Genomic DNA, 21,567 nt, shown 5'->3' with positions numbered 1-21,567 from the left:
GGGCCACTGAAGAGACACTGAAGTAGGGGATTGTGAGGATGCAATTTTAAAAATGAATTTCAAATTTTGTTAGTTGCTTTGTTATCAGGTTTGGCTTAAAGAGAAATCACTTTTATTCACCCAAGTTAAAAATTTTTATTACATGTTTTATAAGGATTTTTGGCATTCTTATCCCAGACATTTAGATTTATGAAATTCTGAAGCATAATGGCCTAAGTCAGGTGGTCAGGATTTTTACATGTTTTCTTTTCCTTTATTTAAAGAAACGGTTTGCGAACATCTATCGTATTAAAGGAATTCTACTAAATGATTAAAAGTTACAAACAGGCACAAGACATGGTCCCTGACTTTTCTCTATAAAATTAGTGAAAGTACATTCACTTGTAACTCTCTTTCTCTTAAATAACGAGTCCATTTCATGGCTGGCTATTCCTTAGTCATGATGCCTCTGCTCCTCTTTCAGACCCCAAATGAGGGACAAAGTAGCCATTGAACCCTCTGCTTCCTCTTGAGACTGGAAGTGGTGAGCAGCTCCACCCCTTGCCAGACACCAAGAGAGGCAAGACTATGAGGTCAGGGGGGGCGGGGGGGGGGGTTGAGGGCTCTATCTTCACCTTCTCTGGACTCAACTGTCCATCCCTCCTGTCCACAGTCCTTCCTGCCAGGGGGATCCTGTTAGGGAAGAAAACAGATCAACTGGAAGGAAAATTCATACGCTGTTACTGAGCTACTCACCAGTTTAAAACAAAGCAGGGCACTTTGACCAGGTTGGTGCCTTCAAGGAATTTATTTAGCTAAAATGTCAGGCACTATTTTTGTTTGTTTGCTTTATTAGGAAAGAATACACGTAGGGATGCCTGGGTGGCTCAGCAGTTGAGCGGCTGCCTTCGGCCCAGGACGTGATCCTGGAATCTTGGGATCGACTGAGTACTGCATCAGGCTCTGTTCACGGAGCCTGCTTCTCCCTCTGCCTGTGTCTCTGCCTCTCTCTGTGTGTCTCTCATGAATAAATAAATAAATTCCCTTAAAAAAAAAAAAAAAAAAGGAAAGAATCCATGTAGTAGAAATCCATGGGCCCCAATGCAGATGATGGGGATTGAGTGAGGCACAGGAGGAAGGTGAGAAGCTCATCAGGAAGGGGTGGGGCTTAGGGACTGAGTGATTCTTTACACACATTACTTGGTAATAACAATGCTGAGTGTTTATTGGTCACTTTTTTAAGGTTGCAACAAATACCCCCATGGAAAATGTCTGAATTAAATGTCAAGTGTCCAGTTTTAAAGCAGAAGACAATGCTTAGTGCACAGGATTTGGGGCAGTATGATCCCAACCATTCTCCAAGTCACCCGTGCTGAATTAATATCTTGGCAGTAGGAAAGGAACTTTCGCTAGAGCCTAGGTGATATATGTTATCTACAATTCCACCCCAGAGACGAAAAAAGGATCCTCCTCCTCAGCAAAATATTCAAATATACACAATGTCTTCTTCATTTATCCATCAATATCACCTTTTATGCCAGCGCCAAAATATGAAGATACAAAAATGAATAAATAACATAGTCCTGCCCTTAAACAGTAGGCTTCACAAGCATTTATTGAGTGCTTTCCACATACTAACAACTGCAAAGTGGTAGCATAGACATAGGTACCTGAATTTCAGGGAAAGCTTTCAGATGGTGCCAGAGTTAAATCTTAAGGAATCAGTAGTTTCCTTGATGAGGAGGTGGGAGGGGAAGGGCATATCCCGTCAAAATTCCAGAGTACGTGGGGGAGGCAGGAGCTGGAAAGATAGGAGCCAGAACATAACAGGTCTGTATACCAAGCTACAGAGACTAGATTTTATTATGGAGCAGATGGACAACCACGGGAAGATTTTAAGAAGAGTGCCTACACGGACAGATGTTTTGTCATTGTTAGGCTCATCCAAGGGTGACTGGACTGGAGGCTGGACTGGACAGAAGCCAGGGCTTGAACGCAGACAAACTAGTTAGAAAGCTACTGCTATAATCTTGGTGAAAAATGATGAGAACATAAGCTATGTCAAAGGCAGCAAGGATGAAGAGCATAGGACCTGTTTGAGAAATATTCTATAAATAGAAATGAAAGAGCTTGAATACTGGACAGGTGGGTGAGAAATCCAGAACATAAGATTCCTCCCAGTGTCCTCCTTCTAGCTTAGGCAATTATTTGGCTAGTGGTACTGTTGAGAGTGGTAAGGCACAAAGAAGCATATTGATTTCTCTCTCTCCCCCCCCCCCTTTAATGTAGGCTGGGGAAGATGATGAGTTCAGTTTTAAATGCTGAATTCGAGACCTGTAGGGGATCCAAGTGAAGAGGTGTATGGATTAGTAAGCTAACTCGGCCCCGCGCTCAAGAAATTTACAAGGCTACTCCAGAAGCAGGTGTAGCCGCCTGGGCAATCTCATTTCGAAAGGGGCAGGGCATACCATTTTGGAAAAAAAACGACATTTTTCATGTTTAAAAAAAACACTGAAAATGCAGGGGTTGAGAAGTAATAACAAAATATTACGTAATTAGCCGCCAAAATGACACTACAGATCAATGCATTTTCTCTAATGAACTAAATGCAGGGTTCGATCGATTTCAACTTCACAGCATCTGAAAATAGCGGAGTACCTGGTGTTAAGATCTAGGAACTCCTTTTGTAACGGGTCTGAAGAGCAAGAACCGAAAAACGCGCCCCCCGGCGGCAATGGAGTGAGGGGGCTCTCGCACCCTCGTTTACCACTAAACAAAGCCTGTAAAGAAATGCGACTTACGAGGCTCAGAAGGCCCTAAGGCTCGCGTTGCTAGACCGCAAAATCAAACGAACCCCCCAGGGGCCGGGACCCTTACCTGCAACGTCGCCGACGTAAAATTTCACTTTCGACTCAACAGAATACGAGCCCAGGCTCGGCAGCAGCAAGCCCCCCCGGCGACAAAGCAGCGCCCCGCAAGCCTGAACGCGCCACCGCAACCCCCTGCGGCCTGCGGGGCGGGGCCGGGCCTCGACCGCGCGGGGGGCGGGGCCGCAGGACCGACCGGCGGGACCGACCGGCGGCGGGCGGGGCCGGGGCCGGGGCCGGGGCCGGGGCCGGGGCCGGGGCCGGGGCCGGGGGCGTGTCCCCGCCGAGGGAGGCGGGACCTGCGCAGTGGGCGGGCTTGGGTACGGGCTACGGGCCTCCTCTCGCCTCCATTGCCCCCGTCGCCTGCGCCCCTCGGCCGCCACGTAACGCCACGTCCCCGCGCACGCGCATTCAGACCGGCGGCCGCGGCTGTTTCCGGGCTTAGGACGCCGGAGCGGCCCCTGAGTGGGAGGCGTCGGTGGCCGGCCGGGGAGTGCGGAGTGCGGGCCTGGGGGCCGGGCGCTGCCGAGGCCGGGGAAAGTTGCCTTTTCTTTCCCGGGGGGGCCTGCGGAGCCGGTGGCTGAGCGAAAGATGAATTTCCTCCGCGGGGTGATGGGGGGTCAGAGCGCCGGACCCCAGCACACAGAAGCAGAGACGGTGAGAGGAGCGCGATGGGTCCGGGACCTGGGACGGGTTCGGCAGGGGCGGGACGGGCGGCTCGGGGCCTTGGCGGCGACTTCCGCGCCCCACCGTGGCTGGGAGTCCACATGCCCGGCCCTCCCTTGGCCGCCCTTTCTCTCCTGGAGCCCCCGAGCTGCTCCTTACGCCCCCAGCACAGCCCCCAGCGCGGCGTTTCGGCCCGGGGGGCAGCGGCCGCGCCCCAGAGCTCTGCAGGCCCGGCGTGGAGGGTCGTAGGTCCCGCCCGGGAAGGGCTCGATCCTGGGCACGGGTGGCTCGACCTGTCTCCTGTGCCCCTCGGGGCCGCGCGGGCCTTTGCCCCCTCTCGCCTGTCTCCACAGGCCGACAGGAACCTAAAGCGCTACCCGCTCCGCCGCAGCCTGCAGCGGGTCATGGGGGAAGATGGCAGGAAGCTCTGAAACCCAGCTGTTGACGGAAGCATGTGGCTAAGAATGAAACGATAGTTTGGGGGCACAAAGCCCCCGGCTCCCGTCCCTTCACCTGGGGGGAAATCGTTCTGCCAGGTGCAGTTAGTTCAGGCCTCGCTTTTCGGGCTCCTCCAACTATATACCATTTGGGAAGTGCTCGCTTGGACTTGCAGGTGTATTTCGCGCTCAAACTGCTGTGGGACTCATCCCTGACTTTCCCTTATACTCACCCGATTCAGAAGTCTGAACCCTTGGCAACACGATTTGCAGCGTCACGTTAAAAACCTGTTAGCCACTGAGAACAGTGTTTGATAGTTGGTTCAGCGTTAGGTTTAAGATAAATTTATTTTGAAGTTTGGTTACTTTCTATTAGAAATGAGTGCATGTGACATTTCAAAAATAAGCTAATTGAGAATAATTTTAGATATACAGGAAAGTGACAAAGCATGACCTTTTAAAGGTGAACTTTGGGCAGTAGTCATAGACATAATTGGGATGTCTGTGAACATAGATCCTACGTTCTGTGTTACTGGGATTTTGAAAGATGATAATAGCTTTCATTTGTCACGCTCTTACCTTGAAGTAGGTACTATGCTGAGTTCTTTATAGTGCATATGCTCCATTAATCTAACCACCCTGCCAGATAGATGATAGTATCTTCACTTTACAAATGAAGAAATGTGGTTTAGAGAGGTGAAGTAACTTGACCAATGTCACGCTACTAGTAGTAGCAAAGCCAAGATTCAAATATGGTTTCCCTTCTTAGCCTAGGTTTTCTTGCTGATGCTCATATTTTAATACTTACCTGGGAATTTTGGAAAATTATGAGTATCAAAATTAACCTCACAGATCTGAATTAGAACTGTTTAAAGCAGAAGTTGAAAGCTGATGAATCTCTTTTCCTTTATTTGAAAATTGGGAGATTTCATGTCCATGTCCATGTCCACACGCACACACACACAGACATACACGACTGATAATTTGGCTTCTTTCGTCTACTTCCACATGGCTACAAGGCACCCAAGCTGCCTTGTTATAAGACTGTGCTCTCTCCAGATCACCAGAGTCACAGCCCACCTCTTCAGCTTTTGTTCATTTATTTTATTTCTGATATTTTCTGTTTGAGGCATCAAGTATAGTTTATTAGAGCTCGCTTTGGATTTAGGCTTTAATTTGAATCCTTGTCTTCCACCTCTAATTTGATTGGGCCTGGCAAGAGATGGATAATACCCTGTGAGTAAAGTAAGGGAACCACTTGCTTTTATGGGTGTAAATAAGGATTAAGTGAAATAAGAAATAGAGTCTGGCACTTAGTACGTGCTCAGTAAAGGGTAGTTTTTAATAAAAAATCATGTAATACATGATTTTAGAGGAAGACTATCTTTTTTTTTAATAGTTGGCCTTGTCACAATGACTTCTGTAGAAAAGATGGTATGTAATTGAATATAGGATTTTAAAGCTGGAAGGTCCTTTGCAGATCATCCAGGTTGAACCCCCCCCCCCCCACCTCGTTTTACAAGTTAGGAAACTAAGGCACAAAGCACTGAAGCGACTTGCACAGTATTACAGAGCTGAGACTAGAATACTGATCTTGCCATAGTAAGTGAAACAACATAATTTTTACATTATGATTTCTCTTTTTTCTTAAGATTTTATTTTTAGGGCAGCCCCCGTGGCTCAGCGGTTTAGTGCCGCTTTCAGCCCGGGGCCTGATCCTGGAGACCCGGGATCGAGTCCCACGTCTGGCTCCCTGCATGGAGCCTGCTTCTCCCTCTGCCTGTGTCTCTCTGCCTCTCTCTGTGTGTGTCTGACATGAATAAATAAAAATAAAATCTTTTATTTTATTTTATTTATTTTATTTATTCATGAGAGACACAGAGAGAGGCAGAGAGACACAGGCAGAGGGAGAAGCAGGCTCCATGCAGGGAGCCTGATGCCGGGACCCGGAATCTCACCCTGAGCTGAAGGCAGAGGCTTAACTGCTGAGCCACCCAAGCATCCCTACATTGTGATTTCAAAATGAAGCTTAATTATCACTCGTGTATGTTGTTTGTGTAAAGTGAAAGGAAAGTGAGAATCCTTGTTCTTACTTTGAGGAGTATACTCAAAATTGGAAAAGTAATTTGTCTTATGAAGAGAATTAATAGTTGATTCCAAGTTACAGTATGGATAAAATGTTTCACCATCTTGTTCCATTGGGAAATATAACAGGTGAAAGGGGTCATGGGTCACTAATTTGAAAGTATTTAGGACATCAGTAGAATGAGTGGTACAATTTTAGATATTTTAATTGGTGATTTGATCTCATCTGGATATTCCAAGTTGCTATAATTGGCAACCTCTAACTGGTACATTATTGTTTAGTATTTTATAATTTTTTTCATTTCTGTGAAATTAAATTCTTTTCATGGTGGTTTTCCATCTTTTGTGCTTTTCTCCAGAAAGCCTCTTTGTCTAAGGTCTATGTGTCCTTTATTTTACTTTATTTTTTTATATCTTGTTTATTATTAAAGATTTAAAAAATTTTTGAGTAATCTATACCCCCAACATGGGGCTCGAACTTATAACCCTGAGATCAAGAGTTGCATGCTCTAGTAACTGAGCCAGACACCCCTAAAGTCCATCAGTCCTTTAAATTTTTTTTAATAAATTTATTTTTTACTGGTGTTCAATTTGTCAACATACAGAATAATACCCAGTGCTCATCCCGTCAAGTGTCCACCTCAGTGCCCGCCACCCAGTCACCCCCACCCCCCTAAATTTTTTTTTTTGAGAGTATGTGAAAGCATGTGGTAGGTGGTGGGGGGCGTGGGGAGTGGGCAGAGGGAAAGAGAGAGAAAATCCTAAACAGTCTCCACTATAAGTGCAGAGCTTGTTGTGGGCTTGATCTCAGGACTCTGAGATCATGACCTGAGATGAAATCAAGAGTCAGATGCTTAACCCACTGAGCCACCCAGGTGCCCATAACTGTCCTTTAAATCCACCCTTATTTTTCCCCTCCACCAAACTGCAGATAATCTTTCCCCTCTGAGCAATCTTCACATTTTAACTAGATTGTGTATTTCTTAAGCTTTCTACCATTTGTATACATTTCATTTCTTCTAGACTCTTAAATGTCTTTAAGGAAGAGTTTGTAAGTATTTTAATCTTTTTATTTTTTTTTTTTAAGATTTTATTTATTTATTCATGAGAGACACACACACACACAGGCAGACACAGGCAGAGGGAGAAGCAGGCTTCATGCAGGGAGCCTGACACAGGACTTGATCCCTGGGCTCCAGGATCACACCCTGGTTGGAAGGCAGGCGCTAAACCACTGAGCCACCCAGGATTCATAAAACAGTACTTTTTAAAGACTCTAGGAATCAAAGTTCTAGAATGATTGATGTCCATTTTGTCAAACTTTTTACTGAAGAGATTTTTCAACTTTACTGTGCTTTTACAGCTTTCCTGTTTTCACTTTAGTGAACTTAAGGATCTTCTAAATGTGTTAGTTATATTACTGACTTTCTTTGTAAAGATTTTATTTTTAAATCTATACCCAACCTGGGGCTCAAGCTTTTAACCCTGAGATCAAGAGTTGCATGCTTTACCAACTGAGCCAGCCAGGTGCCCTTATTATTGATTTTATAGTACTTAACTTTTCATACTGTCAGTTAAGAGTAACTTTTGATATGTATTAGGATGTTCTCTAGAGACTAAGTAGTAAATACTTGTATTTGCATCATATGATAATGAATAATTCTATAAAGTTATGAATATCTTAAGTATAGAATTTTATCCTCACTACACTGCATATTTTAGAGTCAAGTACTTTTTTTTTAAGTTTTGTTTAAGTAATGTCTACATCCATTGTGGGGCTTGAACTCCTGACCCTGAGATCAAGAGTTCACATGCTCTTCCAGTTGAGCCAGCCAGGTGTCCCTTAAAGTCGAATACTTTTAAATTTGATTTCACTTTTCTGCTTCAGAGAAAGGCACTGATTTCTGGTGACTAGAGGCCTCCTAAGTCTGGGCATACTTTGTTGGGTGCAAATAAACACTAATTATTATTTTTAAAGATTTTATTTACTTATTCATGAGAGACACAGAAAGAGACAGAGGGAAGCAGAGACACAGGCAGAGGGAGAAGCAGGCTCCATGCAGGGAGCCCAGCGTGGGACTCGATCCCGGGTCTCCAGGATCAGGCCCTGGGCTGAAGGCGGCGCTAAACCGCTGAGCCACCCGGCTGCCCAATAAACACTGATTATACTAAAAATCCTACTTAGTTTTTTAATGCTCATATATATTTAATTTTCCATCTACCTTTCAACTAATAACTTTTTTTTTTTTAAAGCTAGTTTTTTAAAAATCAAAGCATTTGATGGTAAATCATAGGGGGTTTCTTTTCTCAAGTTGTATCCAAGGCATGAAAGTTGCTTAAGTCCAGAAAAAGTGTGTGGAATTACTATACTGATAAGTTGTATCTATCTATCTATCTATCTATCTATCTATCTATCTATCTCTATCTATCTATCTTATTTATTTATTTATTTATTTATTTATTTATTTATTTATTTATTTATTTATTTATTTATAGTAATCTCCAGGTCAGACCTGGAGTTTGAACTCACGACCCCAAATCAGGAATCCCATGCTGTACTGACTGAGCCAGCCAGGTGCCCTGAAGTCATCTTTTTTTAGATCAAACTTTGATCAGCTGGCTTAAAAAGCAAAAGGGCTAACAATATAGAGACAGCTGTACTTTCTTATAATAAAAATTGTTATTAAATTTAGACATAGTGTTGGTTTAGTCAAGCATATTTTATACCACTTTACTATAAATGTATAGCCCTATAGTCCAAAAGTCCTGTTTGGGTTCGAATTTCATATTATACATTAATAACCAAGTCACTGTCTCTTGGTTCTCTTGCAATAACAGTGTCAGATAAAACCGTAATGATGATTTGTGTTTTGATCACTTCTGTATCCAACTAAAGATGTCTCACATTCTTTTAAAATAGTATCTATTGAAAATTGCATGGCTTTTTTGAAGGTTAATATATATAGATTGTTAAGGGCAATTTTAGAATCACACATGCACCTGTCCAAGGTATGTTCCAAAAAACACGAGTGGATGTACTTAAATTTGTTCCCAAAGAAGCATGCTGTGTGATGATCAAAAACAAAACAAAAAATCTAATATTTATACAAGATTTATTAAGCAGCTTATAATATTTTCAAGATGGGGACTCCTGAGTGGCTCAGCAGTTGAGGATCTGCCTTTGGCTCAGGGCATGATCCTGGGGTCCCGGGATCAAGTCTCAGGTCGAGCTTTCTGCATGGAGCTTCTTTCTCCCTCTTCCTGTGTCTCTGCCTCTCTCTCTGTGTCTGTCATGAATAAATAAATAAAATCTTAAAAAAATACATTTTCAAGATGGAGATATAAAGTAATTTGTGTTTACCAATTTTATTTGACCAGATCCCTTTTTTCCTCAAGAAACCTTGTAGATCTGAGTGTTCTAAAGAACGTAAAATAAGTTCTGGTGCTTTATGGTTTGATGGTTAATTGTAATCACTCTTGAATCTAATTATCTTTTAGGAGAGAATAGAAGTATTTCTTGTGTAAATTTGCTGATAGCAAGTACCATTTTTCTCTTCTTACATATTTACCGTCTATTTATACTGCATTGCTTTTTTGTCTTTTGTGGAAATTATAGAAAAGGCCTGCTTATATTTTTGTACCTCAGGCAGAAATGCTATAAACAGTTTTGTATAAAAAATTATACCATTAATTTGAAAACTTTTGTCATGCTAAGACTTAGAGGTACCAGCATTTGTGTTAGGTTAGTTGGTAGACAAGTTTCGTAATGACGCCTTGCTTGGAAAGAATGTTCTTTTGGAAAACAGTCATTTCTTAGAGAAAATGTGGAGAATAAATGAAGCAGCATATTACCTTGGCTGACTTACTGTTAACTGTAATGGAAATAGACTGTTTTAGATTCACTGGATTTATTTTGCAAACAGACTGGTGTTTGTAATGTTCCCACTTTTTTTTTTTTTTTTAGATCATATTTAGGTCATCAAGATAAGACTGACCTTTGCTTTTTTTTGGTAAAATTTTCTGAGCTATTCAATTCAATTAGATTTCAATTCAATTCAATTTAGAATTCAATTTAAAATAAATTTCTGGTTCTTTTTGTGTTCTAAAACACTAATATTTTTTTGTTCCATAAAACAATGTAAATGAATTGATTTTTGGTTAACATGAATTATTTTAGTCCTACAGTTGTCATGGTTGGCTAAGTTCTTTCCAGGAGAGCTATAACTATGTTTTAAGCTTCATGTAGACAGTTATATGATCAAATGTGTTGGTATTAGATGCTTGATAAATACTTACTGAATAAATGACTGAATGGTTGAATTAAATTTTTGTAATTGGCATTCCTGTTCTTCATTTTTGCATGTCAGTTAAATACTGAATACCTAAAAAAAAGTAGGGGTTTCTATTAGCAATTGTCAGGAAATACTGTGAAGTACATTATGTCAGTGTCTTTAAATTGTAAATGTACCTTCAGCATGCTAGTTTTATGTCGCTTTCCTTTTTTTTCCTTTTCAGTGGTTTTTCATTTTCCCATTCCTTATCTCACTTTTTCCTTTCCTAGTCACTCATATTCCCATTGCTTCTTTTTTGGTCTCCTTTATGTATATCTGAAGAGAATAAATGGAACTATTGGTTAATAAAGCAGATATTAAATTCACATAGTTAGGTTGTCATTCTGATTATGCTCCATTTACCAGTTGTTAGTGGAATGGTTTGTCCTTTTCAAATTTTTTTTGGTAAGTGGAATTGTGAATCTCACATGGTTATTACTGAAAACAAGGAAGAATTTTTTTTTTAAGATTTTATTTATTTATTCATGAGACACACAGAGATTGAGAAAGAGAGGCAGAGACACAGGCAGAGGGAGAAGCAGGCTCTGTGTCGTGAGCCCAATGTGGGGCTCGATCCCGGGACTCCAGGACCACACCCCGGGCCAAAGGCAGGTGCCAAACCGCTGAGCCATCCAGAGATCCCCTCAAGGAAGAATTCTGATACATAATCCTCTCCATGAGTTGCATTGTTATACATATTATTTTATTAATTAGCTTTTTAATTTTTCATGACACAAAATAGCAAGTAATACTAGTAAAGTTTAAGGCCCCTTTGACTACCATCTTTAATTTCAGTTTCTTTCCAGAAATAACCATGATTTTTTTTTTTAAGACTTATTTATTTGAGAGAGAGCGAGTGAACTTGTGTGAGCCGGGAGTAGGGGGAGAGGGAGAGGAAATCCCAAGCAGTCTCCATGCTGAGCAGGAGCCCATCGTGGGGGTCAGTCTCACAACCGTGGGATCACGTCCTGAGCTGAGACCAAGAGTCAGACCCTCAACCAGCTATGGCACCCAGGTGCCCTCAGAAATAACTGTGATTCTTAATGTGATATAAATCCTTCCAGAGTTTTATGAGTAATTCTGCATTTGTACAATATAGAATTATATATTTGTATGAACTTATCTTTTTTCATAAATGATATACTATTTATAGTGTTTTGCAGCTTATTTTTTTCATTGATATGTCTTAGAGATCTTTGCATATTAAAAGTCACTTTAAAAAAAAAAGATTTTATTTATTCATTCATGAGAGACACGGCGGGGGGCGGGGGTCTGAGGCAGAGACACAGGCAGAGGGAGAATCAGGCTTCATGCAGGGAGTCCGACATGACTCTCAATCCTGGGTCTCCAGGATCACACCCTGGGCTGAAGGCGGCGCTAAACTGCTGAGCCACCCGGGCTGCCCAACATAGTCACTTTATTAGAATTATTTAAAATATCAGATTTTCAGTCACTTTGTTAACTACACTATACTCAGACTATAAAAGCATCTTGATAATGGAATACATGTCTAATTCATCATTGTATTTCTCTCAGAGCACCTAATATTTAGTATAATGTAAATTAATTGAAGTTTTTGAGTTTTTCCTTATTACCACTTTCTGGTCCTTCTAAATAAAACTAACTCTGGGTTAAATTTTATTCAAATATGTTTTTTACTCTTTGAACTGTTTTTTGGGGGGGGGGGAACACCTGGATGACTTAGTCAATTGTCTGCCTTCAGCTCAGGTCATGATCACAAGGTTCTGGGATTGAGCCCCACCCCAGGCTCCCTGCTCAGCAGAGAGCCTGCTTCTCCCCTTCTTTTTGCTGCTCTTCCTCCTTATGCTAGCGCATTTTCTCTCTCTCTCTTTGTCTCTCCCAAATACATATCTTAAAAACAAAAAACCTGTTTTTTGTTACTAATTGGTATTCTGTTGTTTAATGCAAAAGTCAAACTCAAATCCCAAAGGTGTCAGTTGGATAACATTGTTCAATCCAGCAGGTCAGGTTAGAAGAGAGCAGGGCTCTGGCTGAAACTGGAGCCTGCATATCCTGACTTGACAGTGTAGATGGAGCTCAATTCCAACCAGTAGGCCTCCAGAAATATAGGCTCAGAGAGCCAATTTAATGTAATGGCTAAGCACTCAAACTGCATGGCTTTGAATTCCATCCAACCACTTATTAGTTTTGTGAACTTGAATTTACCTACTGTGCCTCTGTTTCTTATATCTAAAATTGTATAATAGGGGCACCTGGGTGGCTCAGCTGGTTAAGCGTCTGCCTTCAGTTCAAGTCATCTCAGTGTCCTGGGATCAAGCCCAGAGTCCTGGGATTGAGTCCCACTTTGGGTTCCCTGCTCAGCAGGGAACCTGCTTCTCCCTCTCCTTCTGCCCCTCCCTGCCCTTTCTGTTCTCTCTCTCTCAAATAAATAAAAATTTTGGAAAAAAATTATGAATAATAATAATGTCTGTTATATAGGATTTTGTGTAGATTAAATAAATTTAAAAGTTTATAGATCTTTAGAATCAACTGGCACATACTAAGTGCTGTATATTGCCGTATTTTAACAATTCTGAGATGCACATTAGCATACAAACATCTCTGAAATCAGGTTGCACCTTGCAATTATAATTGACAATATTTCTTTTTTCTTGGTGTTACATTAAAAAATGGTGGATCTTGGGATACCTGGCTGGCTCAATCAATAGAGCACACGACTCTCAACCTGGGGTTTGTGAGTTCAAGCCCCACATTGGGCATAGAGATTATTTAAAAAAATGATGGATCTTATAATTGATGGCTTCTTAAATTGTGTGAAATACAGTATTAGCTGTTTAGCTATCAGGCTAATTTTCTTCAAGAAAAGATGGAAATCTGAATTTTTATATGAAATCTTTCAATTTTGAAATGTTGGCTTAAAAATTATTTTAAACACCATATAGGCCAAATAGATTTTTCATATAACATACCAAACAAATACATTATTACTTGGTAAAATTGAGTATTTTTAACTTATTCTAAGTTTTGAGTCTTAAGTATCTAGTTTATTTTTCATCTTGCAGGTGATGAAAAGGACTTAGATTATATTTGGGGTTCAGTCAATCCTTGTTATTCATGGATTCCATATTTGCAAGTTCATCTATATGCTGAAATTTAACTATTTTATTTAATTTATGTAACTTCAAAATTAATACATGTAGCACTTTCAGGTCATTTGTGGACATGAGTAGGGCAGTGAAAATTTTAAGTCCCCTGATGTGTATATCCCTAATTGAGGTCAAACAAGGTATTCTGCCTTTTTGTTTCAACTCTTATATTAAACTAGTGTCCTTTTCACAGTCTATTTAGTGTTGTGTTTCTTGCACTTTTGTGCTTTTTGTTTGTGATTTCACTGTTAAAAATGACCCTCAGTATAATGCTGAAGCTCTGTCTCGTGTTCTTAAGCACAAGAAGGCTGTGATGTTCTCACAGAGAAAATGTGTGTTAGATAAGCTTCCTTCAAACATGAGTAAAGTGCTGGTAGCTAGCTGTGAGTTCACTGTTAATGAATCAAGGACATATATTGAAAAATATGTCTTTAAAGAAATACACATAAAACAAGGTTTTGTATTGGATTGATTGAGGAAAATGTGACCACAGGCTCATAGGAACCCAGCCCTTGTATTCCTCTTAAATGCAAAGGTTCAGTATCTGCTAATTCATTGTTCATGGTCACTTACAGAACATATAACTGCCATGAATAACAAGAATCAACTGTATTTGGAAAGTAGAAGAACAGTAAGTCATCAGGTGCTATGATGGAGCACATAATAAAATAAAAGCTAGGTCTAATATATTCTGGAAATTTTTTTATTTTTTTATTTTTTAAAGATTTTATTTATTTATTCATGAGAGATACACAGAGAGAGGCAGAGACAAAGGCAGAAGGAGAAGTAGGCTCCCTCCAGGGAGCCTTATGTAGGACTCAATCCCAGGATCATGACCTGAGCCAGATGCTTAAACACTGAGCCACCCAGGTGTCCCTGGAAATTTCTTTAAATTTTTACTGTTTATTTACTGAAGCAATAGTGAAAACATTATAAATAATTCATATCAGTATGTAGTCTAAAATTGCCTCTTCCTTCTTGCCTTCATAGTCTCTTTTCCCATTACTGGGAGTAATCACTAGTGAAGTTTGGCATCCAAACTTCCAGAATGTTTTCTTTGCAATTACCAGTATGTTCATTATACAAATGAGTTTCTTTTTTAAGATATTTGGTTTTTTAAAAAATTTTCTTTATTAGATCAAGCATGCACAAGCAGGAAGAACAGCAGAGGGAGAAGCAGGCTCTCTGCTGAGCAGGGAGCGCGGGGTGGGGCTCCATCCTAGGACCCTGGGATCATGACCTGAACCAAAGGCAGATGCTTAACCAACTGAGCCACCCAGGCACCCGATATTTGGTTTTTTAAAAAATTTAATAGAGGTGCCTTGGTGTCTCTGTCAGTTAAGTGGCTGACTCGGTTTTGGCTCCTGTCATGATCTGAGGGTCCTTGAGCCCTAGGTCAGACTCTGTGCTCAGTGGGGAGTCTACTTGAGATCCTCTCTGTCTCCCTGTGCCCCCCCCATAAGTAAATAAATTTTTTAGAAAATTTAATGGTAGGTATTAGGATCTTTCTTTTATTTCTTTTTCTATCTTTCTTTCAAGATTTTATTTATTTATTCATGAGAGACACAGAGAGAGGCAGAGACACAGGCAGAGGGAACAGCAGGCTCCCTGCAAGGAACCTGATGTGGGACTTGATGCCAGGACCTCAGGATCACGCCCTGAGCGGAAGGCAGATGCTCAGCCACCCAGGTGTCCCGGTATTAGGATTTTTCTATTCACTAATTAGTAAACATAGATTTTTCCCCACACAATTTTAAAAATTTTATAAATTTCTTTGTTTGAAGCAAATGGGCTAAAGTATCTTCTTTTGTTGTTACCAGTTTTCTGTTCTGTGACCTTAACATGTCTTGGCTATATTTATATCTCTCTACTCAGGCAGTGAAATTCAGGAAGGTTACTTGTTTCAAGGGTATAGAATGGTCACCTGAAACGTGCCTTGGTAGACTGCTGAGATAATACTGTTTTGGTAAAAAACCTAGTGACAAACATTTTGACTTTTTTTTAAAAAAAAAAACTTTATTTATTTATTCATGAGAGAGACACAGAGAGGCAGAGATACAGGAAGAGAGAGAAGCAGGGTCCATGCAGGGAGCCCGATGTGGAACTTGATCCTGGGACTCCAGGATCACTTCCTGGGCCAAGGGCAGATACTCAATCACTGAGCCACCCAGGCATCCACATTTCTGACTTTTTAACAAAGTAGACTGGATTAATTTCTTTTGTATTGTAAGTCACTCTTTAGATCAATAATTACAGCAAAATGTTAATTTTTAGATAAGAAGATGGTATTATAATATGTGGGATTTAAACCTTTTACTTCCTTTCCAGCTCTCCCATCATGTTGATGAGAGTGTTGCATAGTACTCAGACAAGAGTTTGTGACTTCAAACCCAGTTAATTTATGAATTTTGCTTCAAAGTACAAGTTGGTTTCTTTGGTTGGTTTCTGAGATAGTGAGTTGGTAGTAACAAAGTCCCTCACCTCAGGATCCCATTTGAGACAGTGAATAAATTTATCCTTTAAAATACTGCCTTTTTCTCTTCTGATGGTAGTAACATAAATATTCACTCTGCTTCCCTACTTTTGTTCTTGTTACACATTACCCACACTTCGGACTATATCCAAATCAGTGATTGACTTGAGGCCCTCTGACCAACTAGGTTATGTAAAGTACTCTCCACCTAATCACTATCTCATTTTCCTGATTATTTCCTTTGTCATGCCTATTACTTTCTTTTTTTATCTTTCTACTCTTTATTTTGTAGTCTCCTTGTCTTTATCTTTTCATTAGAATAGATACCTTCCATAGTGGCTTACTGGCTATTGCCCCAGAGTAGAATTTTGCAGTGCCTTGCAAAATGTTAAGGACTTTAATAATATTTCTCAATATTTAATAATATTTCAGCTGTCTGTGGTTAAAGACCAGTTGCTTCAGTTGTTTTTTATATGCAGTTAATCACAGAACAATACTTTTGTAAGATACAATAAAACTGAATTGCTAGGAAAATGGAATGACTATACGTATACATAATCATGTGTATAAAAATATTACGCCCTTTTTTATTAAATAAATACAAAATTATATAGCTGTTGTGTAAGTTTCTAAATGCTTAGTTTCTGAACTTGTCACTGCTACTTTCTGGTTGCACTGATCATAGCTCCCATGACAGTAGCAGCACTCTAATACTTGCTGAATGAATGAATGAAATCGCCCACCTAGGGTTATGATACTGAATTCTTCAGATATATTGGTCCTTTGACCTTTGTCCTTGCCAAAACCCAGAGTATTTGCTGATATATAGAATGATTGCTGATTCATATCAAACTTCAGATAGCTTAATCACTGCTGTTTTTTGATTTTCTAATTATATCTTTTAAAAAATAATGTTTGATTACATGTTTGTTTAAGGAAAAGCTGTAGAAGTTGAATCCCAAACAATGGCTGTTCCAGATGTTTCATTCTTTAGAGCCCCAGCCTCTTAAATTCAGTTCTTTGAATTATTCTTTTGCCTTATTTATCCTTTCAGCTCTTTGCCCATTACCACCACCCTAATATATTTTCCTTACTCTTATGCCTTGTCTGTTACAATGAGCTGACATATTTTTTCTCTCTAATCTCTGTCCATTCCAGTTTGTCCTTATTATCTCAACCAAGTTAATTCTAAAAGAGTGAATATATGTATATTGGGGTGCCTGGTTGGCTCAGTCGGTGAAGTGTGCAACTCTTGATCTTGGGATTGTGGGTTTGAGCCCCATGCTGGGTGTAGAGATTACGTAAAAATAAAATCCTTTTTTTTTTTAAACTGAGTATATTTTTAAGTTTTTCTGAGGTACTATTTTTTCTGAGGTGCTATTTTTTAATACTTGATTTTTTTTCTTTTTTGGTAGCTTCTAATTAAACGGCTTTCCCGAAGTAAAGCTCCAACTCTTAGAACAAGGGACTACTCTGGCTGAGCAGTTAAGTCAAAGGTTTATTAGGGTCCTTAGTATGCTGTAGTGTAAGTAAAACGTATTCATAAGAACTGCATTTCAGGGCAGCCCAGGTGGCTCAGCGGTTTAGTACCGCCTTCAGCCCAGGGCCTGATCCTGGAGACCTGGGATCGAGTCCCACATCTGGCTCCCTGCATGGAGCTTCTTTCTCCCTCTGCCTGTGTCTCTGCCTCTCTCTCTCTCTCTCTCTCTCTCTCTCTCTCTCTCTCTCTCTCTCATGAATAAATAAATAAAATCTTTTTTAAAAATAATAAAATCCTTAAAAAAACTGCATTTCTGTCTCTCTATTTATATATATATATGTATATATATATATACACACACATATACATATATATATAAAATCTCGTGGTCCATGTAGTTTGCAACAGTAACTCAGATCACATTTTTCTGAGTAGGAGACAAAACAGGCTATTAGAGTATGGGCTTTGGAGTGAGACATCTATAGCTTGGGTTTATTTTGGGGTGTATTGCTTTGTTTCCGAGCCTTAATTTCTTCTGTAAAATGAGTTTATTAGTTTAGGTATTGCATCAGCTGTATAACAGAGGCCAGAAAATGGGTCTAAAGATAAAAATTTATGTCTTTTTCCAATTAAAGTCCAATTAGAAAGCAATTAGATAGGGTAGTTCTCCTCAGGGTGGTCCAGAGGCCCAGGTGTTGCTTTTTATCTTGTTCTGCCATGCCCTACGATGCTGCTCTTGTTGGAATTGTTGGAGTTGCCTCATTAACACCAGGTTGAAGTTCCAAGTTCAGGGAAGGAGGAATGAAGAACGAATAGCTTCCTTTTAAGGAAGGACATGACCTAGAAGGTACTAACAACTCATTGGCTGGAATATAATCACTGTCTGTGCCTAGAGGCAAAAAAGACTTGGAAAATAGTCTAGGTAAACAGTCATGTGCCCAGCTAAAACACTGAGGGTTCTAATAAATGAAGGGAGAAATGGAAAATCAGGAACAAGTATATGCATTGAGTTGGTTTTTTAAGTAAGGAATAAATGGCATTAATGGTCTTTGAGATCTATAATTTTTAAATACAAGTTAAGCATTCTTGTGCCAGAAAATTTTTGCTTGGTAACTATCAACTAAAAAATATATGACAGTGTTTTGGGCCTAAAACATGGCTAAATCTTTGTAAGGTTTGGAACTTGATTATTATATATGTTTTCCTTTCATTTGGTTTCAGTTGTCTGTAAGTGTAGCACTTCATTAAAGAGAAATCACTTATTCAGAAACTTCAGCCATCTGGAATATTAACAGAAAGTACTAAGCTTTCCTTAGCAAAAGTAGAAGTTGCAAGGTCCATGTACTCAGTCTTGATTTCAAGCCTGTGTGATTTTTTTGTTATAGAAAAATTATATTAGTATCCAGCTTAATGATCAAATTTTTGCTCAGTAGCAAATTAAAATCTACAAAATTTGAATGGTCTGTTAAAAACGTTTATGATAAAAATGACATCCAAAAGCCTGATAGAAGAATAATACAAAAAGTCATAAGAATCTTGGTAATACTAAAGTTTGTTAACATTTATTGATCATTTATAGGTGCCATGTACTAAGCAGTCTTTTATGTTCATTACTTCATTTAACACCTAAGACATCCCTGTGTAAAATATTGGAGAGGACTTAAGTTTAAATGCTAAGAAAGCTTGTAATTATGTTTCTTTAAGAAGACAGACGCTTATAATTAGTTTTAGATTACTCTCAAAAATAATTAAAATGAAAAAACCATTTTGATGCCTGACCAAAGGTATCTGAAATAGCTCAATCTAATTGTTCTAGGTAAATAAGTTCTATATTTGCTTTCTCATTGCCTTGCAGTATGCTTGACTGCTTTGAGTTTATCTTAAGTTGCTAGAGAGAAAGTTCTGATTAAAATCCCCAACATAGAAGAATATGTACTTAGCATTAAAACCCAGGTTCAATAGATAAAAAGCGTACTTATATTCTTAAAAATAGTCTCTCTCTTTTTTTTAAAGATTTTATTTATTTATTCATTAGACACAGAGAGAGAGGCAGAGACACAGGCAGAGGGAGAAAGCAGGCTCCATGGAGGGAGCCCGATGTGGGAGTCGATCCTGGGACTGTGGGACCACGCCCTGAGTGAAAGGCAGATGCTCAGCCACTGAACCACCCAGGCGTCCCATCTTTTTTTTTTTTTTTTAATATCTTATTTACTTAGAGAACACAAGTGGAGAGGACGGAGAGAGGGAGATGCCAACTCCCTGCTGAGCAGGGAGCCCGATGTGATGCGGGGCTTGATCCCAGGACTGCAGGATCATGACTTGAGCTGAAGGCAGATGCTTAACTGAGCCACCAAAGTGCCCCTAAAAATAGTTTTGAGAGATATTTTCCCAAATTAAAAAAAAAATGAATTTTATTTCTAGAAGTGTAAATAATACACTTCAAAATAGTGATTAATTTTAATGTATGTTTAAAACATTTTATCTACTTGAGAAGAGAGAGAAGCAGCATGAGCAGGGGTGGGGCAGAGGGAGAAGAAGAAGCAGATTTCCCACTGAGTGGGGAGCCCCATATGGGGCCACATCCCAGGACCCTGAGATCATGACCTGAGTGGAAGGCAGATGATTTGCAACTACCTAAAAATAGTGATTTGCTCATTAATCAGAGCTGTTGAAACATACGAAAAGAAATAGGGATGCCTGGGTGGCTCAGTGGTTGAGCATCTGCCTTCAGCTCAGGGTGTGATCCTGGACTTATTATATTCTTACGTGGCAGAAGCTGGATTTCCTTCTTAGCTATTAAAAGTACTGCTACAAAGAACATCCTAGTATAAAACATTGTATAATTGTGGGGGTGTTTTTAAAAGCATAAATTCCTAAAAGTAGGAATGCCTGATAAAGAAAGGGTCTGAACATTTTAAGTTGTAGTATTTTTTGCCAAATTTCCACTTTTTTAGGTTACTTTCCCTCTGATAGAATATAAGCAAGCTAATTAATCTATATCCTTGCCTATCATGGATAGTTGTTTGTTTTTAAGATTTTATTTATTTACTTAGGGACAGTGCGTAAAAGCAGGGGGAGGGACAGAGGGAGAGAGGGAAACTGAGTGCAGGGCCTGATGTGGGACTCCACAGGTCTTAACCTCATGACCCTGAAATCACGACCTGAGCTGAAATTTAGAGTCAGATGCTTAACCAACTGAGCCACCCAGGCACTCCAGTCGCTCTGTTTTAAAAAACATTTTCTTGAGCAGCCCTGGTGGCTCAGCAATAAAATCTTAAAAAAAAAAAAAAAAGTATTTGGTACTATTATTTTAATTTTAATCTTAGTGAGTTTGGTAGGTAAAAATAATCTCACTGCTATTTTAACTTAATAGCAACTGAGATCTGTGTGTATATCTCAAAGCTTTTTAAAAAATTTACAAGGCTCAAATATTAGCATATTTATAACAAAAATTACTGAAAATAAAAACAAAGCAAACCCTTTAAGCTCTAGGATTAAGGTCATCTTGCTCCAATATATTTTTTTTAAGATTTTTATTTATTTATTTATTCATGAGAGACACAGAGAAAGAGACACAGGTGGTGGGAGAAACAGGCTCCATGCGGGGAGCCCAACGTGGGACTCAATCCCTGGTCTCCAGGATCACACCCTGGGCTGAAGGCGGCGCTAAATTGCTGAGCCACCCAGGCTGTCTGCTCCAGTATTTCTTAAAGCTAAGTTTCTCCAGCATCAAGTAGATTTCCAGTGTCCACATTCAACAAATAAAGAGTTTCCAGACAGGAAAGATCATATTTTGGCATAAATTTTTATGTACACTAACCAAAGATAAGGCTGAGGCTGGAAATCAAGCCCGATGTGGTACTGGGACTCAGTACTCCATGGGAAATGGAAATCCCATACCTAGAAGCATACCTAGCTTGAAGTCTAAGGCTAAGAAAAAGAAATCCCATACCTAGAACCATGCCTAGCTTGAAGTCTAAGGCTAAGAAAGAGAAGAAAATGCATATAAACAATTTCTTATTCATTGTATCACTTATAAACTACCTAGAAAAAGTTAACAAAAGATGTAGAAGAACCAAGGAGAGAAAATTTTAGTCATAGTTAGGAAAACTATTTTTGGC

The 21,567-nt window shown here is 39.7% G+C and overlaps 1 protein-coding gene and 1 long non-coding RNA gene across 3 annotated transcripts in view; one reads left to right on the top strand and one right to left on the bottom strand.

Annotated features, from left to right (window-relative positions):
• Window positions 1-3,069, bottom strand: part of LOC129501791 (uncharacterized) — a 46,790-nt gene extending 43,721 nt beyond the window's left edge. Inside the window, exons 1-2 of the long non-coding RNA XR_008662815.1 lie at window positions 2,857-3,069; window positions 1,650-1,780 (exon numbers count right to left, since the gene is read on the bottom strand). This is a non-coding gene — a long non-coding RNA (uncharacterized LOC129501791). The remainder of the gene's footprint in view (window positions 1-1,649; window positions 1,781-2,856) is intronic.
• Window positions 3,070-3,228: 159 nt separating this feature from the next.
• The window catches only part of USO1 (USO1 vesicle transport factor), a 90,708-nt gene continuing 72,369 nt past the window's right edge, over window positions 3,229-21,567 (top strand). For both annotated transcript variants that reach the window (XM_055313107.1, XM_055313108.1), the window contains exon 1: window positions 3,229-3,503. In XM_055313107.1, coding sequence (XP_055169082.1) covers window positions 3,438-3,503 — 66 coding nt within the window. In that variant the 5' untranslated portion in view covers window positions 3,229-3,437. The remainder of the gene's footprint in view (window positions 3,504-21,567) is intronic.

This window comes from Nyctereutes procyonoides, unplaced genomic scaffold (genome assembly GCF_905146905.1).
Source record: "Nyctereutes procyonoides isolate TBG_1078 unplaced genomic scaffold, NYPRO_anot_genome, whole genome shotgun sequence".
In the NCBI taxonomy this organism is placed as follows: Eukaryota; Metazoa; Chordata; class Mammalia; order Carnivora; family Canidae; genus Nyctereutes; species Nyctereutes procyonoides.
Note: the sequence above shows the minus strand (reverse complement) of the source record. Positions and strands in the feature narration are given on the sequence as shown.